Below are 27045 nucleotides of genomic sequence, written 5' to 3' on the forward strand. Positions count from 1 at the left end.
TACAGTGTTGTACTTGAGTGGCACACAGTCTGCAGCAGGGATCCTTGTTCTTCCTGTGTCTGGTCATAGTTGTTTGATGTTTGAGCTCGTTGTTGTGCCACAGAATGGATGAGGACGCTTCCATGATGGAACCAACGATGGAGCTTCTGCATAGTGCAGTACAGTGGTGAGCAAACCCGTTCCCGAGTATATCAGTGTCTTTCTTAATTAGATTCCCTGGAGATCACCATGGTTACCCGATGAACCAGTTGCACTGTGTGCAGCAGGACTGTGTGTCCACACTAAGAGGTGAAATGGTGTGTTGCTCAGGAATATACGCATGGTGGCGCAGTACGTCTGCAGGATCCGTAAGTCGGTGGTTTCGTCGGAATGTGTGTGAGTCTGAGGTTCTGCTGTTGTGCAGTGCACCACCCCCCGTATCACACTGAACAGTAGGTGTTGAGCCAAGCCCTTCACTTCTCTCTGACAGTGGATTCTTCCACACGAGAATTAATTGACTTTTTGCTTTGGGTTGGAGCGGGGGGTGCACACCACTTCCATGCAGCGTCGATTTCATGTGTCCGACCTCCCTCTCTCTCATGAATGACCAGAGGAATGAGAGTGCGCACACGGTTGTCCCTCAGTGCACAATGTGCCAATTTTGTGGGCGCGTCACGTCTCCAGTGACCGACCTGTAATGATCGGGTGGAGCAGCGGACCAACGACTCTCAACCACTCACAATCATTATCTCCCCACCCTCCCTCTCTGTAGGATTCCCAGTCTCCTGATCCTCTTAAACTGATGAAGGCTTCCCTGCTGCTGGCTCCGCACCACCCTCCCGTCCGACGCCGAGCACTGACCGGAGCGGAACGGACCGGACTGGACCGTCGGTGGTTCCTGCATTTTATCTCAACAAGTTTGTTGGGCTGCAGCAGGAGAGTCGGACAGACGTAGCAGTGAATAAAGACATCACGGAGCGAGAGAGATGCTGCACTGAGAGGACGGGAAGTCCTTCACGACCACAGATTTTATCCTCTCACTGGACAGACGCGTTCTTGTGCGCTTTCGATGCGTAATATTCCCAAAACGTCCTCGCGGTTTTTTAGTTTGACTGCTTCGTCCAACTGAAACTGTTGTTTGATAGTATTTTTTACCATAGCAGAGCTCCTCCGTCATCTACACAGAACATGTCTCTGAATCTACAACACTTTATTCTCTCACTGCTTTAGGAAACAGGCGTGTTCAGTCTGTCTCATGCTCGCAGCGAGGCAACGGACGTGGACAAACACACTGCGCCACGCGTCATCTTGGCTGGGCATGAAACATCACCTGTTCTTCTCCAGCTCTAAAACAACTGAACAGTGATCTGTATTCCGGTCCTGGTGTCACCTGACACACCTGAAGTAACTTTTCCTCTCCGGTCCTCCCGTCTCTCCCCCTCTCCTGTTGATCCCTACGTAGGATTCCCATGAAGCGACGCGTCGGGTTATTGTAGTTTCTCGTGGACTTTGCTTTTTGAACAAGGGGGACATCATGTGGACGCCGACGGAGGACGAGAAAATCGGAGTGGGTGAGTTCATCCGTGTTTGTGTGGATGTCCTGTGTACATGCTGTCCTGGACCTAATGTTTGCCTGTCAAACTGTACTTCGTTATTGAGGGTCCGTCTGCGCTTCTCATGCTTGGTGCCACATCGTGAGGTGGAGAGGAAATGTGGGTGTGTGGAACTCTGCAGGGACATGGTTCACTTTATGGTCTCCAAAACCGTTTCAGTATGGAGACGTGTGCGTGGTGCTTTAGGCCATAGTGGACGTTTTGGTGCTGGTTTCATCAAGGTTTCAGCCCTGACGTCTCTTCTTCTGTCAGCTGAGCCGAGCTGTTACAGTGGATGTTAACATGCTGAGGGAAGGAGCAGTGCAGGTCGCTGACCAGTGATTTATTGTGGTCTAATGAAAGTGAATGTGTTCGGAGTAGGAGCCGAAGTTTCTCTTCCTCCACAGTCTGCGCACCTTGTGTCCATTACTGCTCCCACTGTTGTCCTTTAAAACTGTCCGCCTGTCTTGTCTGTAACATCTGCTGACCTGGTCCATGTTGTGATTAACTTGTTGCACCTGCAGCAGGTTTTTTCCTCCACATGCGTGTTTGTAAAGGAAACTGAGGAACTTGAAAAGTGGCTTTTGCCTCTGCTTACTCTCTTAAACCTGCACCTGTGGACTTTGGAGGGATGCAGTGGGAAAAGCAGAACTGCTTGTTGATTATGGTGCAGTAAGGTATATTTAAACCCCTCCCCCTTTAGCCCGTCCTTCCTGCAGGGAGGGTCGTTTCCTCATGGTGACACCTGTGAAGGGTTCAGTTGAGGTTACATCGCTCTTATTCATTCTCTCCTGATAACCAAAACTTCCAGGTTTTGGTTTGTTTAAGTTTTTCCTCCTTTGGTAGCTTGCACACACTTTCACTCATCCATTCACTGCACACAGTCCATTAGTGATAGTGTTTTCTTTCTTGGTTTGATTGGTTACAAGCTTGGAGACAGTTTGTGACATAAATCTAAATTTCATATACTGAACCACCCTGTGTGGATGGACCTTCCTGACACCTCTGTTAGGTTAGGTAACATCTCACAGGAAATGCTGCTGCACACTGGTCTCATCTTGTTGCTTTCAGATTGTGAAGCACTGTATCCACCACCACCTCCAGCTGTCAGTTGTGGCCCATTTTATCACGTAGTCAGAGAGGCAAACATCCCCAGGGCATCACGACGTAACTCTTGTTCTGTTTGGTCATCAGGAGACAGTCACACAGTTCTTCCCTATTGTTTTAACGACATGAGAATATAGTCCCACGATAGTTTAGTATTTGCTGCTTTTGCTCATCCAAAACAGTGTGAGAAAGGGTTTTGATGAGAACCCAAAATCTCGAACAGTTTTTGATTAGTGGGCCTGTGAGACCACCTATGCAGCTCGAGTGCAGTGTGAAAAACAATCCTGCACAGTCCAACAAAATTAGCATAAGGATTTAAGCGAGGTGCCAGACCTCCTCCCCAGTAGTCAGTGCTATCGACTGACAGCTGGCCGGGTCTTTCCAAGTGACCAATCAGGCAAAACCCTCCAGCAGCATCTGCGGTGGAGGGGGGTGGGAGTCGGGACTGTCCTGACAGGAAGTCAATGTGGGGAATCATGACTCTGGCAGACACTTAATTGGATAGAAAAACATTACCTGAATTTGAATGAGAGGCTGCTTGATTCCCTCAACAGACTCCAGCTGTGGCTGACTGCTGCGGTGTCTTGATTCACTCTGCTAGCAGCCTTTAGCACCAAAATCAGAACTGCACCACAGCTCACAAGGATTCAGAGTGCAAGCTGACAGACATGATGCAAGGACCGCGTCACGATAATGTGACGGTGCCACAGCGTGGGAAGGCAGCTCTAAATATTGCTCTTTGTTAACTAGATCACACTGAACATTCAGTGTTCATATGAGGCAGGCTTCACTCTGCAGGGTGCTGAGGGATGGTATCTGTTTAATCTGTAAAGACAGAAATGATCCTGAAACTTATTATTATTATTATTATTATTACGGAGCCACGTGTTGGTGCAGTGGTTAGCACTGCTGCCTCACGGTTAGGTCATGGTCCAAGTGCAGCCTGTCTGTGTGTTCACATGTTCTCCCAGGGCTTGTGTGGGTTTCCTCCAATTTCCTCGCACAGTCCAAAAACATGCATGTTATGTTAACTAGTGACTCTAAATTGGCCAAAGGTGTGAATGATTGTCTGTCTGTGAATGTCTCTCTGAAACAGACTAGAGTTTAGTCCAGGGTCGACCCCGTCCTCTGACAGCTGAGAGACTCCTGCCCTCCAATGACCCAAATAGAATAAATGGTTACAGATAATGGCTGGATTTCTGTTTCTGCACATCACATTGTTTATATTTTATCAACTATGATAAAATAGAATTAACAGTTTACAGGACAGAATTGGGAAGAACTAAATCAGGACCTGTTTTCTTTCTGCATGGAAACTGCTTTTACTTCTGCCTCCATCAGTTTGATAACCAGTATGACAGCATTTCTACAAATGTCCATTTTCCCTGTGCTCACTAAAACACAAAGCCGCCGTTGTCAGCGGTGTTGTGCAGTTCATGTAAAGAATCTGCTTCAAGTTCAGCTCACAGAGATTAAAATGAGCTAGTTCCCGCTCATACTTCTCAGTTTTGAATTTTAAACTAGGATTATTAGGGTCATACAGACAGACGGTGTTGGTCGTTGTTAACCCCAGCCGTGAACTATATGGAAGTCAGATTTGTCGGATGCCCTTCCTGACACAACCCTCTGTATTTAACTGGACTTGGGACTGACAGAAGAAGGCAATGGCTCATGTCCCCTTGTGATTTAATTTTTTATATTTATACATTATGGATCCATTTTGGAAAAATTGCATTTCAGGGAGTAAAAATGTAATTTGGATCTGGACAGAGGAACAAAGTGGAGAGAAGAATTTACACATGTAGTTGATGTGGATTGTAGTTCACTACTGTGAATTGCTGATACTTTGTCATGTTTTTTTTTTGTTTTTGTTTTTCAATCATCTGTCTACACGTATTCAAATTGCAACAATTTGGAAGAAAGTGCTGCATGTACTTTGTCTTCAGAGTGACAGTAAATGATCGTTGGCATATCAGCGTTGAGCAATGGCGGAGCTGGTACAGACAAAAGATGAAAGGAAACAGGAAATCCTTAATGTTCCTTTTAAAAGTAAAGAATGAGAATTCAGGTCTAGAAATCTGTAGAAAGTGGAGAGTCACGTATCCCTTCAGTGTTTTCATGTAAGTGTGTTTTGTGTTAATCCAGCCCTTTGTGTTTTTGCTGGACCCGGCTTTGCATACCAAGGCAGGGAGAGTGGTAGCTCATAGAGGCCGTCCAATGGAGCTGGGCTGACCAGTGCCTGCTTGTAGAAAACAGCTATTCAGTTTGATGAATGCAGCTTTGTGGCACCCATAGAGGCCCCTGAATGTAGCTTCACCTCCCCCAGGGCTGCACAGCTCAGCACTCGGTTCTCACACTCACAGGACGCAAACAGACACACAAACAGACGCACCGAGAGACAGACAGACTTCTTATGCAATACACCTGCTGAACGATGCCATTAGCCAAAGTAAATGTTTTATTTGAGAAAGTTTGTAAATCACACATTGAAAGCTGAATCTGTTCTTTGTCCCAAGCTTCCAGATTTCTGCTTAATGTAACTCAGAACAGTTTGATTTGTTGAATCCTACTTGATGGGACTTAAAACACACACACATTGGGCCTTTCACTAATTCTGATGCTTGTTAAGATGTTAGAAAATACACACACACACACACACTCCTCTCACCATAGCAGGCGTTCACCAGTGTGCACTGTGATAAAACTCTGTCACAGTGAAAGTCTTTTTCTTCTTAGCTGTTTATCACAAACAGCTCCTCATTGATGCATGTGCTCATCACCTTTAATGAATAAACCCATTTGTTTCCCCATTTTTGGCTGAGAAGTCCTCTTTCTCAAAAACTCTTTCTGTCACTGTGACTGAAGTGTGATGCACAATCGTCCATCCTTTGACCTGATTTAGCTCTTTGTGCTGTAAACCTTTTTTGTGCAAACTCCCGTGAGCTTTTGCAAAATGGAACTCAAGATAAACGAGATCTGAGTTGAGAAAACCAATAACCGAGCACCACTTTATGATGAATCTTTACATATCTCAGCAAGAATTGGATGCTTTTATTCTGTAAACTGTAGCTACAAGGCATCTTCAGGTGACCAAAATGTAGACTGGAAAATGTTTGTGGCTGTACTAAGTTACTAAAAGAAAGATGGGTTTTCCGAAAATGTTGCACAGCTCCATAAAAGAAAATATAAGGATGTAAGAAAGAGCTGGTTTAATGTGTGTGTTGATGTGTTTTTTTTTTATCCATCAAACACTGCAGAGTGTTACTTTCTGATGCTCCTGCCTGAAGCTTTATGTGCCAGGAGCGACGTCTCTGAGGAATTCTGCTCTGACTCCCCCACCGACACATGATTAAGTCGAGCAGAATTCTCCCACATGCTGAAATATCCACGTTGTGTATGGAAACTGAAAGCAAATGGAGCTGATTGCTTCTGCTCCTGCTCCAACACTCCCTCTTCTCTGCTCCTCAGGGGTGCGAGCTTGGCCTTTTAATCACATCTCAAAGCAACGAATTAACCAGCAAATATCACATAGGTTCTATTTGGTCATCTAGTCTTTTAAAGGTTTGTATGTTATATAGTAATTCTCTAGTCTCCCTTTGGTGACATGGGCATCGGGCAATTGTCCTCCCTCTCTAATTCCTTCATGCACCGTGGAAAGCTTCACTGATACTATTCAATGCTGATTTTTATAGTTGTGTGCTGTAATGTAGCCATTAAAATAAAATTACAGCTATTAGAGCGTATCAGCCCTAAGGCGTAGAGCCTATCCGTTCAATTTGACTCTTTCTTCTTAACAGTTTGATCCATTTTATAAACCACTTAACCTGTTTAGGTCCTACAGGGCCCCTGTAACAGCCTTGGTAAAGAGGTAGTGCACACCCTGGTCTTGTCACCTGGATAGTGCAGGTCTGAGGTCAACATATGTGTTTAGACTGTGGAGTCAGTCTGAGGAAATTCCCAGGAACAACATGCAAAATCAACATTTTGGGAAAAAGATCTGTGAATAATGAGAATAATAGAAAAAGCCTTTCCAAAAAGAACCTGCACTGTGAATGCTTCAGCGCTGAAAGGATTTTCCAAGCAAAGCTGAAAAAACAGCTTCGACCCTTCTGAGTCACTCACATTTGCTGAAGACAGGCTGTGAACCGCTCAGACTCTGCTGCTGATATTTAGCAGTTTAGTGATTCATGAATTCAAATTAAATTTTTTGGTAATTTGACTGTTATTAATTGAAGAATAAAAAAGAGCTTAACGGGAAAATATTTATAGATTATTCAATTAATAAAAAAAAAGATGATGTTTAACCACCTTTCGTGTTTAAATTTCCATTTGGATGACGTGATGTGATATATTTCATTCGTGCAACTGTGTGCTGATTCATGTGCTTTAACATGTCAGTGTGTCGCTGTTGTCAGGCTGAAGTGTCTCTAAATAGGCATCTCAACACTCACCTGCTCGGCTCTGATTACGATAAAATCACAGCGAGCTGTTTAGCAGCTGTTAATTGGGACAAGATGTCATCGTGTTTGATCAGTCACTGGTACTGACAGTGTACCGCAGAATATGTTGGAGTGTTAGATTATTGTCCTCCGTCTTAAATGACCGTCTCTTGGGTGTACAACAACTCTGTTGTCATGGAAACACTCAAACACTTCAGTCCAACTGATGTAAACGTCACAATTTGGTCGCAAAAATTACTTTGTTTAGTAAAAAAAACATTTGTGGTTTGACTTAAAGGACATTGCAATCAACCCAAGCCGACTTTCTCCATCCGTAACTACATGACTAACTGTATCATTAGTGCTGCTGCACGCTGGTTTACAGGTCTGGGTAACTGATGCCTTTACATGTGTTTGGATGTAGATGAATGACACATATAATGCAAATTTTATACTAACGATAGTGAGTCTTTGCTATGCTGAGAGAGGGACAGAGCAGAGTCAGTAAAAGCTGCAGGGAGACCTAATGAGACGGTGAAGAGATGCTGAGCTGGTGTGTTGGTGGTATTGTGTTGCCAGATGTAGATTGTTCTGCTAAACAGAAGGTGAAGTCGTCTCTGCAGACACACTGTCAGAGAACTGTTTATTCATTTAAAAGTTAGACTCAGAGTAGCTGTAGGACCAGCAGAGGACACTAAATATGGACAAACATGGATGTATGGTTGTCGCTGAGACTCACTGCCAGCTAACAGAACTTCTGTAGAACATTTAGCTCGTTCAGTGTTGTGCTCTAGTTACTGGCTTCGATCTGTGTTCTTCAAAGGCAGCATGTGAGTTACCTGGGCTTTAGTGGGACAAACTCTAATCTTTTTTTTTTTTCTGGAATCGTATTTGGGAAAAATTCAATAAAGATCTAAGCTCTGAGAAAATCCTGACACATTTCCAGGCCGCGTCTCTATGAGCTGGTTCACATTAGTTTCTCTGTGAGCTCCAGATGTATGCAAACAAATCAGACTTTATCAAATATCTCTCAAGAAAAATTTGCACTTAAAGTTCACAAATTAGAGATGTGAACGTTTGATTTAGTTCAATATGTCAGACATCAGCACTGAGGTTCAGGCTTTGTTCTGTGGAGTTTGACTTGCGCACCCTGTTTTTGTTTGAGCACAATGTTCTTTTGTCTTTACATCACAAATTATTATTTGCTGTGAAAAAGAAGTGTAGTTATAAGCAGCAGTAGCATTAATGAGCTTAACCCTGTAACAGCAGAGATGCTTGATAACTGTGGAAGTGTCAGATCACAATAGGTGGGTGAAATCGTCGGCTGCAGGAAAAGGAGGATGGTTTGACTTGCTAACATACAATTATGTGTGTGGCAGTCTAAACACTGACAGGTGCTGTGTCTAAATATTGCTCTTCTCAGTCTGTGTGTGTGTCGGGGGAGGAGCAGACGTCTTTATAACACAAAACAGCTTACTGTGTGTGGGGACCGTACTATTAAAGTAGCAAACACTATTACCCCCCCATCACACGTGATGTGAGGAGGCTTAAAGCTCAGAAGTCTGAAGCGTGAGAGCTGCTGTCCATGGTTCTGAAACACACCCAGCCAGGCAGAGCTTCTCACTCCATCCTCGCCTCCACTCTTTTCCTTCTGCTGTGGAGCAGCGGACAGTAAGTCACGACAGAGCAGCTGAGGGTCTTCAAACGTAGGCTGGAGTTCATCACATGCAGCCAACCAGCAGCTCTACGCTGTGTGTGCGTCACGCCTTTCCCAGCTCTCTGCTTGGTCGGTGACGGTGAATCGTGCATCATAGTCTGTGAATAACTGGCAACAACACTGACACCCCCCCCCCCCCCCCAGGCAGTGTGTAGCCTAGAACATTAGGCTGCCTTTTGAACAGCAGGCACTTACAGAAACTAAGTTCGGCAGCTGCCGTGATGCAGTGTGATGGTGGAGTTTAAAGCAGTTCCTTATTCACACACAGCTCCTCAAATAAAGGATCTCACTGCTTGAACTGGTCTGAACTCAAAGTGTGGATTCATTGTGTCTCTGTGTACATGCAGGCTGCTGTATGTATTTATGTGTGTATGCATGTGTGTGCCCCCCCCAACACTCTGAGAGGGTCTTTTTTTTAAACTCCACTCAGAGATTATCTTTAGACTTGAGACTTTAATCCCTGTCCCTGTCATGCTGCCTCTCAGTCTGCTGCCTCCATCTGTAACTCCTCCTGTCTTTATTTGGCTTTATATGAAAACCAACAACCTCCTGATGGACCCCCCCCCTCACTTCTAGTGGCCGTCTCAGAAATAGAAACATCCCTTAAATCTCATTCCAGTGGCCCCGATTTACTCCACGCAGTCTGTGCAGATTAAAGAGATGCTCCACAACAAAATATGAAGATTTTTAATCAAATAATTTATTCAGCCAGTGTAATTTTTTTGTTTCACATTTATATGGAATGCTCCATCACCTTTACAAGTCCGCAAAGTGACATTGGTTAGTTGTTTTAGTTCATATCGCTGGCTAACAACGTCTCTCTCTAATCTGCTTTCCTCTCTCAGCCTGTGTGGCTCTGGTTTTTGGGGAAGTGGGTTGTGTTTAGCTGCCTCATCCTTTAAAACAGCAGTGTTTGTTTTTTAAGTGCAAGTTTGAAATAGAATAAACATCTGAAACTTAACTTTGTGTTTGAGGTGTTAAAGTTTTCTTTTTTCAGTGGATGAGCTCTGGGTTTGGATGTGGACTGAATCTCTGGCAGGTGTCCAGATTTTGTGTGTGCGTTAACACAGCAACATTCTAGAGGAGAGTTCCGTCGTCGTTATGGTTACACTCGGTTTCCGCAGACACCCTGGCCAAGACTGCTTAAACTATCGCCATAACAACGCGCCCAACTTCTCAGCCTCCATCCAGAGGAGAGAGCAGCGTCTCCATGATCAGCGCCTCACACTAACACACATTTTGGCCTTAACCTCCCAAAACAAAGTTTAGAGTTGTATTAAAGTTGTTTCAGGATTCAGGGCAGATGTTAAGTTGGTGTGATCAGAGGAAAGAAGTCCCATGTTTATGTTTAGTCTGCTCACATGCTGTCAAAGAGACTTTTGGATGCTAAGAGGATCAATTTATTATAGTTTTTAAATGTCGTGCGTTAATTAGACTCTACATGTGTCGATAGTCATAATCATAGTGTTTGTTTCCTTTTTGTCCTTATCATTTCTGTCCAACCGTTTGCTCTTTCCAACCCCCCCTCCCCCTTTTACCGGCACCATCAGCTCTTCCTGAATTCTCTGAGCCACCGTAGTTTCCTGAAAGTGCAATGCCAGCCTGACTGTCTCGACACATATTGATTGGTGCCTAAAAAGGCTGCGCTCATCATGTTTGCAGTCCTGCAGCTGAGACATGGACCTGCAATATAGTTATGTAGATGGTTACATTAAGGGCAAATGATGTTCATAGCAGGTTCACTCAGGAAAAAGAAATGTGTAAATTTGAATCTGTGATTTTGTGGAACCTGAATGAGAGTTGCAAGTTTAGTTGTGCTCTTGCTTTTACAGACAGTTTTCAGGAAAAATAAAAGATGTCTGCTCATCTGTCAGGTTTGAAAACACCTGATTAAGCTTCATTTCACATATTGACCACTTGTGTTGAATCCTCTTCTTGTGGGAGGATCTGAGGGAAAAACACTGAGTAATAAATCACCACTCCAAGCTTGGGAGAGAAAACAAAAATCCTCTAAATGTCAGGGCAGAAGTTAGTTTAACAGTTGTCTATTTAATTCCTGACATATCCCAGATGATCCGTGACCCACCGCCTACTGCGCGGTACATTTTGGTCCGCTGCCCACCATGTGTTCCTGGGCTTTCTGTGCAGTGACTCACGCTCGACAGTGTCTCCACACACAAAGCCGGGGCCGACTTTTAATGAGCCGCACCTGAAGGTGAGAGAAACAATTACTTATTCCAGCAGCAGGGTGAAGAAAGTTTACCGCCTCCTCATTTTCTTCCACATTTGTATTTATTTCTGCGTTTCACACAGAACATTGTCCTTTATGTAGTTTTTTTTTCTGTGCCCTGAGCCTCTCTAGCTCTCTCTGTATGGGAGTGGAGACAAATGATGGGTGATCTGCCCCCCAGGCGTGGGGGCAGATGCCATGGCCCAATTATGTGCTCTCCCTGTTTCTCCCACACAGGTTACAGGACATCTTGTCCACATCGCTCTGTCTGTAAATGTCTTGCTCTCTGTCAACTTCACATCTCTCATTTAAATCTGTATTTTCCCTCCCTCCCTTTCATACATCTATCTGTCTCTCACTTAGTCTGATGAATATTTCACATAGAAATGCTATTTATGGATGTGACATGGGTCCTGTGCGCCATCCATCAAGCTCCACTTTCTCATCCTCAGGTTTTATTCAGTTGTCAGAATGAGGTTGACTTTCATGTCACTTTCCGTTATCATCACCCTGGACGCTGGGTTCACTGGAATTGGTCACAGGTCATCGTAATGATTACACAGATTGGATTTGAATGCCATTTGAAGGCAGCAGGGCAGTAAACCGTTCTGCTCTTAGTGTTTCCAAAACACAACTGACCTACTCTCTGTACGTCTGTCCCTGAACACCTCACACACACTTGGAGTGAACAGGGGTACAGAAGATGATTCAGAGAGCGCTGCTCACATTCATCCAGCTTTGTTTACTGCAGTTGCATGTTCACTGAACTGTGCTCTTTCAGCACGTTTGTGCACAACTGCAGAAACGTGCTCTAAAACAAGACTAAAATAGACTGTAGCCTCATTGTATCATTGATTGACATATAACATTTTAACGTTATGTGTTAATGTTGAGTTACTTTAATTTCAACAGGGCTCCTGTGTACTCATTGCCTAATCATTGTGTGTATTTGGTCTGTGATTGTCAGGGACCAGGCTATGACTTGGGATAATACAGATATAATTAGTCAGAATGGAAATAACTGTATCAATCATATGAGCGCTCCATGCAAAAAATTTCATTGTCATTACAACAAACTGAAAAAGCTATTGTTTGAAAATGGCAGCATATGCTGCTGTATTGCTGATGTTATTTTTGCATACAAACCATTCGGCTGTGGACCCATTTTAACATTTTGCTTCCATCACAGTACACATGATGTGTACTGTGATGGTCCACATTCACAGCTGTAAGAAAAATATTTTCTGTAGTAAATACCCAAACATTGATTATGATAAAACTCACACAGCCTGTTAGTCACTTTTTAGTACGTTTTGTTTTGAGTGTGTGTACAAAGAGCTGTCTCACTCGTGGGGGCTGAGGACACACTCTTACCAATCAGTGCATGATACTGTGAACCTTAGAGGCTCTGAGGTCTTCACACATCCTCCTTTAACCCATTAAAGCTTCTTCACCCTGCACGTCAGTGTTGGATGCACTGTGGGTTTTCTTCCACTGAGCCTGGGCTTCAGTGTGTGTGTGTGTGTGTGAGTGTGTGTGATTGAAGGAGCTTTGGAAAGTTGGTGTGTGTGGTTAAACACATGTATCTGTGTGTGTGTGTGTTTGCTCAGCAGTACCAAAGGCTAAATTGGACCTCGGAGACGTTGCTGATGAAATCAAAAGAAACTGCAGCACATTGAAGAGTTTTTATGGCACAGAACAAAAGATAAATATTAGCTTTGATTTTTTTTTTTTTTTTTTTTTTTTTTGCAGAGAAACATACAGCACTGCAGTGGTTTTTAACGTTCACATGTTGAAATGGTTTCCTGTTTTTGTGTCCCAGAAGGGGCAGTTTCCAAGGTAATGTTGAAGAAAGCTAATGCTAGTGTACTTCAGTGTTAACTCATGGGACTCAGTCTTTAGGGTACAACATCTGTTTAGGAGTAAAACCATGGCTTTCCATTATTTGTACCCTCTCATTTGCAGCGATAGAGCAAGTCTGAGCAAAAAGAGAGAGACCTCACATACTAAAGGTACATTTTATAAATACTTACTACATGTGTTCATCGGGCACTGCTTCAAAATTACAAGCATGAAATTCTTTGGAAAAGTAACCAAATCAAATTTGCTAACGTCAGTGAAAATTTAATATGAACTAGAATTATATTTGCAGCAAATGTAAAACATCTCATTTTGGGAGTGTGTGTGTGTGTGTGTGTGTCTGCCTCCAGGAAACCATGCAGACAACATCCCACTGAATCACTGTAATAGGCTGGTAATGGGCCTTACTGAGTGGTTGTGAATGAGGAAGGACCAGGGACAAGCCAGAGGTCAACGAGCTGCTCTGGAGCTCTCAGCTTCTCCATGTGTGGCTCAGATTGGTTTACAGCAACGTCCGCTTCCAGTTGCCAATGGTAAAAGCTGTGTGTGAAGTATATACTCTGCTTCCTGGGACTCTTGGAAACACAATATGTTGGTGAAATATTGCTGCTGATTGTTTCAGGCCAGTGGAGAAACAGAAAAACCTGCATGATTACAGTTCTTCACAAGCTGAGTTTGTGTTTGTCACTGTGCAGTGTATTTTTTATGTTGCATGTTTCCTCCAAATCATGCAGTTGGCATTTTGGACTTTGTGCAGGTGTAGATTCTGTGACACACGACACAGAGATACGACTTTCTTCACCATCATTACTCGCCCCTTTCACACCAACAATGACAACGACCCTATGACCTGTTTTTCCTGGTTCAGCAGTTCACTGTGTAATTACTTTTTTCTGTTATATTAATAATTAGGTCTGTGGAAAAGAATCCTCTCTGTTGTGTCTTTTTGTGTGCATGTGATGGTGGAGTGGTATTGGGCTTTGCATCAGACTACATGTAAAATAGTTTCACAGTAAGAGACATTTACAGTAAATCTGGTGCTCTCATACACTAGCCACTTTATTAGGTACACCTGTACAATCCAATCCAACACAGCATCTCTGCCATGAATTCTATTTTCTATGTTTATTATTGAGGTAAAAGTCGAGTGGAGTAGGAAGAGGTGGTTTTAATGTTTTGTCCACCTCTTTCATGTAAACAGGGTTTAGTGTAGCGACTGCAGGGAGGGTGCATTCAGGGACACTACAAAGTGTAGCTCATCAGTGTGTTGTCACACATGTCAACCCTCAAACCCGGATAATATCAGACTGCACTGATTGTGGGATTTAAGGTAGTGAACAGGTGAAGGGGGGAGTCTGTTAGGGTGGGGATTTTGTATCAGGGCAGCATGGTGGTGGATGGATTTTCTCTCTCTTTCCAGTTTAAAATATGTCAATATTGTCTTCAGTGAAAATGTTGAGTGGCTATTAACTTTGGAGACCTACTAGCCACAATGGCTGATGAGCAAAAACATTAATGTCAAGGCCTGTATGTATCACTGCCGGGTGGAGACAGTTGGAGTCTTTGTCACTGAGAGCAGAGGAGAGCAGCCTGCACGGTCAGAGTTTAACACGTATCCTCCCATTTAAACATTTTATCATTGTGTGCTTCCTTCTCCTTCCATGCATTACTTCCCGCTCTACCTCGGCTCCTCTGAAGTCTCACACTGTCACACTCTCTCTCCATCCCCATCACACTTTACTCCTCACCCACCTCCCACCGTCGCCACCCTTCCCATGACTTTCTAATTGCAGCCGATGGACTGACGGACGTTTGCATTGACCTGATTAGGCCTGGCCTTTCTGGCAGTAATGGCTGGAGAGAGCAAGAGCACGAGGGTGTGAATTAATGTGTGTAAGACTTCCAGAGAGCTGAAAGCATTAGTATTCACTGTGTGTGTTACTGTGTGTGCTTCTGTCAAGGTTTTTATGTGTGGATTAGGTGGTGTGAGTGCGTCCCGTGTTGTGTTTATGTATCTCATCACTGCCAGCTGCTTCTCTGGAGATTAACCCACCAATCATCTCTTTTTCAAACTGTGAGGTTGATCCACTCACTAACGTTTTAAAGCCCTCCTCCAAGTTAACCTTTTTTTATTTTTTTACAACACACTGGTTGGGTTTTTTACAGGATTAAAAAACTGTAGTGAGCTTCTAAAAGTAAAAATGTCAGTAAAAAGATGCTAAATGATCAATAGAGAGTTGGAAAATGACCTAAAAGCAAAGTGTGGAGCCACAAAATGAGCAAAAGAAATATAATGATATAGAAACTGACCAAAAATAAACGTGAAATGTTAGGCAAAGTGTAAAATGTGTAAAATGTGCTGATGTCGTCATACAGTGATGTAAAAGCTCTGCTGATATGCACAGAGTGATTGGATTCAGTGTTAATATAAGAGCCAGTTGATGCCAGTTTAAATGGCCAAACTGTACAGTACAGTATTCCAACGTTATGATCTGTGTGTGTGTGTGTGTGTGTGTGTGTGCGCAAATGCTGCACCGTGAAGTGCTGCATTCCCCCCGACCTCATTAGTAAAGTTTCCAGTTTATCGTCACATTAACACAACTTGTCGGCAACAGTGTTGAAATTCATTGTCAACGTCCTCCACGTTGTTTTTGTGTCTCTAACCTGAACTGACTGTGTCTTTCATGGCTTTAAGCAGATTCTTACCAGGACTGTTTGCATGGTGACGTTTGCCTCGCGGTGCAGGAAAAAACAAAACATGACACACTGAGGGAAAGAAGACGGAAGTAAATTGTCTTGTCACACTTTCATGTTGTCGCTGCCTGGATGTGGCCTCATTCGTATGTAGGACATGACATGGCCGTGCTCCTCCTGTTGATCTGTGAAGACGTCTCAGTCATGCTGGTGTGATATGTCACATTTACACACACTTTGTCCTTGTCCCTGTCTTTAAATCTCTCACACACACACACACTCAAAGACTAACTGTGAGGTTTTCTAGGCTTGCGTGACAGAGTGAAGTGTGTGCAGACGGGCGACTGGCTCTGGGTTTGCTGCCTCGCTGCAGGCAGGGTTTGTTCTAGCTTTCCCTGTTCAGTCTACCTTACTCTATGTGTGTGTTTCAAATGTTAGCGCTGTATTAAATGCTCTTTATCTTTTGTTTGTGACAAATGTCACGTACCAGTTGAGGTGCGTAACACTGACACATGATATCATTAAGTGACCTCCAACAGTTATTATTTCAGGAGCTTTTATTAAAATACAACATTGTGTCCTCAGGCTGCATATAACAGCAAGACAGAGGATCTATAGTCACATTAACATGTAGCACTGAGTGTAATTCACAGCAGCTTGGAACAGACGACTGCTAGAAACACGAGTCTGTCGTCAATTCTAGAAGATGAACATCATGAGTGGAGCCACAGTTTCCAGTTATTTCCGTGTGGGGGGTGTAAGTATAAAAAAAGTGCCAACATATGCAGAGCATCATGTATACGTAGGGAACAAGCTGTGTTCAGACACACCGTTATCGGTCACTTTACTGCAGGCGTCTTTTAGAGTCTTCTTGGAACTGAAGGTCCACAGTGTTTGAACTCACTTCCTGTCATAGGACCTGATGTAAACACTGGGAAATACAAAACAATCAGAGGAGGAAAGTTTCTTTCTCACCGAATGAATGAAGTTAATAGTCGATGCAATATTTCATGTTACAGACTTTAGTCTACCTTAAAAGTAAAGGCCTGTTGTGTCTGTCTGTAGTGTTTTTGGGCAGAGCAGACAAACTGTATCCAGACAGAGAGAGAGAAACAAACCGTACTGGAACAGAGATGGAGTTCAGGCTAATGGACGAGGAGCAGTTTTTCAGAGTCGATCTGGTCGCACCCACAAAGTGCTGCCAGACAATGGTCTATTCGCGCGCAGCTTTAGATGTTGAGTGTTTGTTTTCTGCCATATTACACAAACTTACCATAAGTTTAAAACTAGACGAGAATAAGACCAGGTTTTTACAAGTTGGTTTTACAGAAGCAAATCCTAACTTTGACAATCCTGTGTGATCCTCCTAAGGTTAGGAAATCCAGCATCTGTTAACAACTTGTTTTTCAGTTACCTAGCAACAGGAGCGACAGCTGATTATAGCGACTTCTTCTCTTCTTGGAAACTTTAGGTAACGAGCAGCCAAATCACAAATTGCTGTGGCCACGAAGCAGATTTGTAACCACAACCAGTGGAGCATCATGTAGCCGAGTCGGTCGCTCCAAAGCTGGTCTGAGCTGCTCGGATCTGTTATCACACATCATCAGTGTCTGCCGTGATGATCTCAGCCAATAAATTCAGGTTGTTTACCAGGTTAAACATGCTACCTGTGTGTGGTGGAACAGTGAAAGGTGATGGTTTTTGATTCAGGGGAAGTTGGGAAGCTTAGGGGGTGACTGTAGTTGATAAGGCAGTCATGCACGGACCACAGGGTCAGTGGTTCGATCCCCGGTCCCGGCTATATGTCTGGGCAATACAATGAACCCCTAACAGCACTGAACCCCAGCTGTTGCATCAGGAAGGAAAAGGAAAAACTACCAAATCAACATGCAGACAATGATCTGCTGTGGGGACCCTGAACTCACGGGATAAACTGAAAAGGACAAAAAAAAGAAAAGAAAAGGGGAAGTTAGGACGCTTGGGGCTTCACTGTGGTGCCAGTCAGATCCTCATCAGATGACATTGAAATGGGTTAAAATAAATACTCCAGTACTTATTGATTTCAGAGGGAAGTTATAGACATCAGGCTGCGAGTTTAAACTCTGAGGCCAGGTGAGAGTGGCCTCTGTGCTCATTAAAGGACAATCTAAACCGTGCCCACCATGAATGAACGTGAATAATTCATGTCATAGCTCTCACTTTTAAAGCTGGGGCCTTTATTTTGAAGGGATGAATGGTGAGCTGGTTCGAGCATTTAGTCGACTCAGCTTTGACCACTACCAATCCATCTAACTCTATCCTCTGCATCCTCTTCACTCACACCAACTAACTTCATGTCCTCCCTCACTACATACATAGTATATCTTATTTAAACAGTGTCACCTTTAAAAAAGTCATTCTCTTTGTTTCTGCTTCCATTGTGCACCTGACGAATAATGGCAAAGGTCTCTGTACATCATTTATTCAGAGTAAAAACACTCACTTCCTGTCAGTCTGAATCATTAATGTTGCAGCTGAAACAACCTAAGGCTTCCAACTTTCAGATTAATCTTTAAGTGAATGTCCTGCAAAATAATCTTCTTTTTAGGACAAACTTAGGACAAACTGTTTCATTTTCTCTGGCGCTGGGCCATAAAACGATCAAAAGAACTTATTTCATCAAACAGCCAATAATAATGACAATAGAACCAAACAGGTAGCAGAGAGCAGAGAACCTGGTTTTAGTTTTACATTTAAGATTTTAAGATGAAGATTTTACTTTTTGATTTGGAGTTGATCAACAAGTTAAGTGTTTTTCTGTAAATTGAATAATAAATCTAAAATAAACCTTATGTCTTCACATCACACTTAAGAGTAAACAGAAACCTTTAAGCTGGACAAAGTAGTGATTTGGTTTATATCCTGATATATATGAAAACAATATTGTATTGTGTTTAATTCACTGTGAAAAGTCCAAAGTATGCAATATTCCCTTTTTGTTTAATGAACCCAGACTGCTGAAGCTTCATTAGAGCTTCAGGTAGACAAAGTGCAGAAAGAGGAATCTGGACTTAGTCGCCATCACTTGCACTAACATGCCTTTAGTATTAAAAGTCCTTATGGGCACTGAGCAGGAGCAATGATTACAGCAAGAAAATCCCATTTCAGTTTTCATTTTGCCGTTTTCTAACATTCCTGTTCATTTGTGACATAGTGCCTTGTTATGTTTGCTGGATGTGAACTGGTTAAACTGTTCAAAGTGTTGAAAGTTCACACTTTGATAGTGCAGGAGGTGATGAATCACTATGAAATGATTTAATTAATTTTGAGTATTATTACTAAAGCTGGGCTGTAGAAGTACAAGATATTTTCATTTACTTCCTGCTCCAGGAGCAGATTCTGCCTTTGGTGTCAACCAACTCCTGAGGGAATTATCTGACCTTCTAGCTGCTAGATGCTCCACGTTCACCAGCTCGTCTCTGTGTGTGTCTGCACTTTGCTGCTGAGCTTTTTATGTGTCTGCTGTGACTGGAGGCATTATGCTTCACATTGTCCACATGCATAGAGATATGCATGTTAAGTTCGTTAAAGACGTTTACAACTGCAAGATAGTAATTGTAGTTGGAAATGGGCTGAAGGCAGCAATGACGTTAAAACACATTTTCAGGTTATAAATTTGTTTTTATTTAGTGTTTTTCAATTATGCTTGACACCTGGTTGTTTGATCCAATGTGAATGTAAAAACACACAAAGAGTCGAGCAGAATAGCTGGTGCACAGAGTGAATCATCATCTGTGCGGTGATGTGTGCGGGGAGTTTTTGTGTGACTGGTGTAGAGTTGTGTGTATCAGCAGACCTGATGCTCCAAGGTCCAGGTCCAGGTCCAAAATCAGGTCACAAGTCAGGTCCTGCTCAATCAGAGACAAACTGAAGAACGGTTCTGTGCAGTAATGGAAGCTGTTCTTCAGAATCCTTTCTCTTGGTCCTTCTGTCAGTTCTGTCTCTAAACCGAAATGTTGAGCAATAATTTAAAGTCTATTGAACATAGCACAAAACACACTACACCACTGGTACATGCTGCATGGTTCATTTGTAAAATTTGATGCCAATTTGTATTTGCCTTGAGTTCATTTCGACCATGCATTTGTAAGTTATACTGCATGATATCAACCCACGTGGGCTTAAAGCTGTTAAACTGACACGGTGCTTTGCACAAGCCAAGATGTCAGACCAGCCCTGGCACCGTCCACATAGACACGCACACATTGAGTTAGATACTGGCAGATGACGGTTGGCAGTGCCAGCAGCTCCTCAAGCCAACAGGCTTCACAGTGCAGAGCGGGCGTTTCCCCGTGGCGGCATCTCTCCGCTCTGACCTGCAGCCATGCACATTAATACGTTAATTGATGTGTGCTATTGCAGACAGGCTGCCAAGAGTCGATGGCTTCAAACCGCTGGTTCATATCGTCAGAACTTTAAAAGTGTTGGGCTGAAGTGGAAAAGAGCTGCGTTATGAAACTGCAGCAGCTCCATAGTTTATTTCTCAGCTATAAATGGTCATTGCACGTGTTGGAACAGCAGGTCGAATGCATTTGGTTTTGCTCTAGAAAGAAGACGTTTGGGTTTAGGATCGAAGGATGGACGCGAAAGTTCTGAATTTCTGCCTTTATTTGAAGGTATTCACACCTCCATAGAAGCATAATAGAAGATTGAACCTTTTCTATTGCATCACCCACATTTTATATCTTCCAAAAGTATTGGAACAGACAGTTTTAACATAAATTAAATGTAGATAAAATGTAAAATTTGGTTCCTAATGCCTCGTTGGCAATAACTGTATTACATGATGAACTCATGATGGCAGCAGCAGAATGAATTCAGAAGTGAACACAAACATTTTGTCTGCAAATTTACAAAGATCAGTGACCCTGTTCATGAAGCAGCCATGCAGCACAAACCTCCATCGCGCTTCACAGATGAGCTTGTGTGGTTTAGATCTTGAGCGGATTCTTTTTTCCCTCACTTTGGGGGAGGTTCATCTTTGTCTCATCAGTCCAATTTGTTCCAACCTGGATGTCGGACTTTTCCTGCTCATGAGGTTTTCTTCTGATGCTTCACTGTGGTACCTTCAGTCCTGCTCTGTGAGGTTGTTGGTGTTTTTCTTCTCAGCTCTCACTTGGCTGCTTTAACCCCATAGACAGCTCTCTGGTTTTCATGTTGATTTATCATTTTTAACAATCAAATACAGTCTAAAACCCACAGCTAAAGCTGAGAGGAGTCATTTAGAGCTATTTGTTGTTAGACAATCAGTGTCACAGGACTCGTTTACATTTACAATTTTATCCAAAGCCACTTACAAGTGAGGTACAAGGCAGAAAAAATCTCAGTCAACCTCAGACTCACCTGAAAATCTAAAGGTCACGTGTTCCTCTACTTTTGAGAGAGAGGACAATTTAATAATTTAACAACAATTTAACACTGATTATTGGACACATGTAACATGCACACTACTGCAAACAGTCAATGATGATGTCCCAATCATCAAACACACACATTCTGGTTGCATCCTCTAAAAGCAGCAGTAGTGCACAGTGCTGTTGGGTGATTAGAGAGTTTTCTATCCTGTATAATGGAGGCTTAGCCCAGTGCTCTACTTTCAGGGCAGGCTCGGCCATCTGGACACTAGTCAACTATAATGCCGGTGCAAGATAAACACCACGGTTAGAAGACAAAAACCAGGAAAACAACATGAAACTCTGAAAGCTGTTAGGACTTGTTGACACTTTCTTACAGTGGGCCACAACATTATGACATAATGTTGAAATATGTAACGCTGACTGAAAGCTACACTTTGTTTCATTCAGGTACTCTGCATTTGGATGATTGGGGGGGAATTTTTGAAGAATCAATTCTTACTTATTCAGCAGGTCCCTGGGCAGATGTTATAATTCTAGTGACAAATGATAGAGTCTAAAAGCCAAAGCTAAATCCATGAGGAGTGATTTAGATCTATTTGTTGTTTGACAATCAGTCAAACAACAAATGATATTAGATTCGGGACCTAATCCACATAAGGGCTATAGGCGAACTAGTCATAGTTCAGCAGTGATCTACTGTGACAAGAGCTGGAGTAGCACCAAACAGCAGCAAGATGTAGTTTGAAATCTGCTGGCCAGTCTGAGGCTCTCATGCACTTCACCCCAATGTTGTTGATAAGAAAACCGTGTTCACCGTGCACTGAACACCTACAGCCCTCGGCTCTGTTTTCTACCTGACACTGAGAGACCAGAGCCAGAGGTTTAATGTGAGCAACGTGTTGGTAGGTTTCTGTTTGGTGCATTTGAATACATTGATTTCCTCCTTCAGTTTACTAGACCCAGAACAATTTGCCAGATGGGAAATTTCTGGCATTTGTGACATTTAGGAGGGCTCCATTTATTCCCATCAGCCCAGCTGGAGATACGCGATAGAGGTCGGGGACAACAGGATTCAGTCAAGCAGTGGGACTTTTCAATTTACTTTAAGTGCACCTGTTACAGGAAGTTAATTTAAAAATACAAATTATAGATAACCAACAATAAGTTGAATAATTTGTAAGTGTAAGTGTCCCTGACTCCTCCTGCAGTTTGCATTTGTTATAGTCAATTGAAAATCAGTGAGTCACGAGGAAGGAAAAAGTGTGGATCAAGACTGGGACTGAAGAAGGACCCATAGGTCAGAGGTTAACTGCATCCTGCAGCAACAGTATAAACCAGAATGAAGTGCAGGAGGTTTAATATCACAAGATGGAGGTGAAAACAACAGTAAGAAGAAAAACGAAATCTCAAATGAATGAAAAAAGGAAAGTAAAAAGGATTAAGACTCAAGAGGTAGAAGATCAACAAGAGGACAGACAGAGTGAGGCTTTCCAAAGTCATCATCACAGACATGTAAGAGGGTGACGAGAATTAAAATCAACGTGGCAGAAGTGTTGGAGTGAAAGCCCACAGCATCCTCCTCATCCCTCACTCAGCCTCTGCAGATAAGTGCTACTGACCTCATTACTCCTTCCCTCCTCCTCCTCCTCCTCCTCTTTTTCCTTCTTTCCCGTCGTCTTGTTGCTTGGCTGTTTGAGCCGACAGATTGTGGAGTAAAGTGATGGGAGGAGAGAAGACATGCTAACAGGGCACAGAATAGCCGGCATCCAGGAGGAGGAGGAGGAGGAGGAGAGAGGGTAAATGCTGTTCATTTGGTCACAGCACCCCTCACATTTTTACCTGGAGCTGTTTTGTGGGTTTGGTGCAGAATTCTTTCTGTGTGAACATCATCACTGTTTTTTTCCTGTTGTTTAACCTTTTAGGTGTAAAATGCCTTTAATTCTTTACGAGTTAGTTTCCCGTCTCTTTCTTTCTCTCATGGCTTTTTAATATTTATAAGCTTCAGCATCGAGTCAAGAGTTATTCAGAACAACATGGAGGTGCAGCTTTAGAAAAGCAAGTTGGCTTTTGTAGCAATATGTCCATTTTTGGTCACTTAAGCCTTTTTTTTTTTCCTGCACGCTTTTGTAATTTTAGCAATAAAGTAGTACATAAATATAAAAGTTACATAAACCGATGCCAACAAAAGCCTGTCCTGACCTTAGCACAGTTCCAGCCACATAATGAAAGAACAACTTGCTTGTGGCTGTAGCTAAATAAGACACAGTGCTCATCCTGTCTGCATCACACTCAGGCTTTTAGGTCAGTTCTGAAAAGTCTTCTCTTTATGCTTAAATGGAAGCGTAGCCTCTTTTTGCTCCTTTTTCATTTGGGAAACAAGAAAACTCTGGATTCTGGTCATTATTAGTTCACTCTGTCACCTGCTGCTCCAGTTTCCCTGCAGCAGCATGAAATGTTCATCACAAAATATTTCTGCTTCTATTCTCGCTAATTGTAAGTAACTTAAGAGGAAAGTCACTCTTTTCTTCTTGGGTACCCGTCTGACCACTTGCACAAAATTCCACTTGCACTCAAGGATGAACTGATTAGATTTTGGGATTCAAAAGTCAAGTTAAATGGCATGGACACATCTGTCACATCACAAGAATGCCTCAAGAGAACTTCTGAGAATTTGATAGAAACATCCAACTGGACTCTGAGATGGACTGATTACATTTTAGGAGTCACAGTTACTGTGACCTCACATCTGCCTCTTTCATCCATTCAACCCCACTACTTTCCATCCAACACATTGGAGCATCCACACACTTCACATCCCTCCCGTTCTTGTTAATGCTATATCACAGAAATGCCTTGATGCAGTTTTTTTAACTCTGGCATAAGCATTCACCAAAGCCAGGCATGTTAACTGCAAACTCGACTGTTTTGCCGAGGATGTTTGTTATGAAATGATTACCAGCACTTTTTAAGGTCTCATCAGCCTCAGCAAATGTGAGCTGTTCAGACTCTGTTAATCACCTTCATTACTCTGCAAAGGGAGCTGAAGGCTGCAGAAAACTTGATTAATGGGGCTTCAACAGTACCAGCTCTTGTCTGTGAAGTGTCTGTTTTAGAAAAGCATCTCGTTGAAGATAAAGTGCTCAGATATGTCCACTTTAGAGTGTGTGCTTTTAAAAAGTATCAAGTCCTGTCTTTCAAGCCACCACAGCCTCCAGCAGCACAGATAACCTTCATCAGGAACCAGCAGGAAGCTCTGTTTGTTCTTCCTGCTGCTTGTTTGTGCCATTGGCAGATGTCGAGGATGGAACCCCGACCGTTCTCTCAGTTGCTCGCTTTCATAACGACGCCATTTGGATACGTGAGTTTGTTCGCACAGTGGTGACAACTTTGGAAGTTCCCAAAATGCATCTGGTTTATTTTATTCTTTCCTACAGTTCACTACTGTTGTAGGCAAATCTTTGCAGTTTTATTCACCAAAATGGTTTGATGAAAAGAAGTGCAGACTATTTAGCATTTACTGTAGTGAAAAATGCTGGTTATTTACTGTAACCCCATATTCTATGAGTGCTTTTGGTGGAATTATCACACACTTTCCAGCCATTGCAGCTGGCTGACTGACACGTTTCCTTCCCTCTGCTTTCACCTCCTCTTCCTGCTCCTTACATTGTGAACTGTATTGCACTTGCTATTTTTTATCCTTCTGTTCAGTCTCTCTCCATTTTGCCTTCTCTTTCCTGCACCTGCTACAAGCTTGCACAGTAATCATAAATGAGCATGTGCCATATGATCCACATCCATTTAAACTAAAAACTAAAGTTTGCAGGTCTATCTAACAGACCCTGCCTCCTGCTGCCATTTTGGTGCCAATTAGATTTCTCCATAGCCTGGGTGTCCCCCCCCCCCCCACTGAGCATAAGACTCTCCACGATTCGTTTTCTGGGTTAGATTAGGTTCTCTGTGCCTCTAATTTCATTCTCTTTGTTATTTTCATTTGTTTCATTTCTTTTCCAAGGCATGTGCACTACACACCCATCTACTGTATATGCATGTGTGTGTGTGTGTTTGCTTGGTGCAGTTGCATGAGTTTATATTACTGTATGTGTTCATTTCTCACATAGCCTTGACAGCAGATTCTGTTGGGGGGCTTGAGTTTACTGCATTTCTTCTGCCTTAACAAGCCTGTGTGTGTTTGTGTGTGTTTGAGAGAAGGGAGGCAGTTAGAAAGGAGCAATGCCCACTCACAGGAAGGAGGTGGGAGAAGATGCATCAAAGCTCCATAAAGAAACATTGTTGTGATTCTCTCCCACATGAGATGACAACATGATATATTTTTTTATTAGAGAGCAGTGCACAGTTCTTTCTTCTACAATTACAAAAAAATATGATTCAACCCGTTGACTTCTTCTTTCTTTCTCTTTTAATTAGTCATCATTTCCTCCTACTTCCATCTGCAGCAGCTTGAACATTAAAATCTGGTTCCATCTGAATTAACTTGACTCAAACATCATTTCAGTGTGAGTCAGGAGAGAAACTGCCAGGTGCATGATTTATCCCTCATCCCTTCACCTGAGCAGCTCTGCCCAGGGTGACACTAGGAGGTTAAAACACAACAACAACAATGTATGAAGTTGTGCAGGCGAATTTGTGCCTCGATTACTCACTGCATATTTGTTTCTCATACACTTTTCTTCTTTGAGAGCCGACGAATGCACGAGCCAGAGGACAATTTGGTACCTGACCGAAGACAGATTTGTCTGTTTGTAGCTCTGTCTTCCGTGTTCATGCATCTGTGTTCGCTATGTGCTGCTAAATTGTGTTGAAGTGTGAACGAGTGTGTGTGTCATTCACACACAGACCTCTCTCCAAACCTCCAGCTCATTGTTTGTGACGAGTTTCTGGGGGAGATGTAAAGCTGCTCTTAGCAGCTCAGTAGAAATTCTCCTGATTGGTTTCACAGGTGTTGCAGGTTTTCCTGAAAGGGCCAAGGTGCCATCCATAGTGGGATAAAAGGAAAGTCACTTTAATGAAGTGCACTTAGGATTAGAGAACTTGAACTGGTCTCACTGCCAGGTCTGGTTTGAAATAATAAGTCTTATGAATCATGATGTCTGTTCAGATCCAATGGTGTTTTTATGGTATTTTTCAAACTTTAGGTCCAGTGTGGGGTGTCATTGTTTTAACAGCATCACAAAATATTAGAAAGATGTGTGTTCAAGAATTAGACTTAGCAGTTACATTGCAGTTAAAGTGAGTGTGTGTAATTCTGTAATTATATTACTCTTTGCTGTGAATGTATTGCAACTCATAACCAATAATTTACTGTCATTTTATTGTTTACACCATCATCATCTCTTGTATGATGAAGGAAACAGACCAAAGAGCAACTTTGTCTCCTAATTACTACATTAGGAGACAAAGTGTGTTCATCCTGTGTTCATGGGTGGACTGCTGAAGAGGACCACAGGGTGCAGGTGGTAATGTTCTTATTTTTAGTTTGAAAAAGCTCAGTTACTCAAGAAACTAAATCACCAAAAAGAGATGAACAACAACCACAAAAAAGCGAAAAGGACTCAAAAGTTACAAAAAAAGACAGAAAATGACGGGACGCTCTTTGTTTGGTTCCGTTTTTGCAAAGAAAATAAGATGGAAGCATATCAACACATTTAGCATTTACATGAACCAACAACATATTGTCATTATGTTACCGCTGCATGTAATCTGATTACATTCCCCACAACAAAATGTTTGCTGTTGCAGTTGTGCAGACATGTAGTGTTTAGGAGACAGGGCAGTAACGTGTGTAAATGTGAGATGTCAGAGCAGCTTGCTGCTTGCAGAGACATTTTGGACCTGACTCTTTCAGTCTCAGTGGAAGGACGTGAAATGTTTTGTGTTTGTTATATAAGAAACGATTTTGCTGTTGCAGCTTGATGTAGTTAGTGTATGATGTCACAGTTCCTGGCCTGAGCACTAAGTTCAGTCCTCGGCCCGACGGCCCCATGTGATGTAACGGCGTGAGGATCTGTGCTGC

The 27045-nt window shown here is 42.7% G+C and overlaps 1 protein-coding gene across 12 annotated transcripts in view; it reads left to right on the forward strand.

Annotated features, from left to right (window-relative positions):
- Nucleotides 1-473: 473 nt before the first annotated feature.
- LOC137127293 (dedicator of cytokinesis protein 3-like) overlaps nt 474-27045 on the forward strand; it is a 164797-nt gene continuing 138225 nt past the window's right edge. For 6 of the 12 annotated variants that reach the window (XR_010914402.1, XR_010914403.1, XR_010914404.1 and 3 more), the window contains exon 1: nt 477-1550. Coding sequence is in view for 8 of the 12 variants with exons in the window: in XM_067504084.1 (XP_067360185.1) it covers nt 1514-1550 (37 nt within the window). In the remaining 4 variants the exon portion in view is untranslated. Of the gene's footprint in view, nt 1551-27045 lie in introns of all 12 variants that reach the window. The other 6 variants (XR_010914405.1, XM_067504094.1, XM_067504093.1 and 3 more) reach the window with 3 other exon arrangements.

This window comes from Channa argus, chromosome 5 (genome assembly GCF_033026475.1).
Source record: "Channa argus isolate prfri chromosome 5, Channa argus male v1.0, whole genome shotgun sequence".
Taxonomy (NCBI): Eukaryota; Metazoa; Chordata; class Actinopteri; order Anabantiformes; family Channidae; genus Channa; species Channa argus.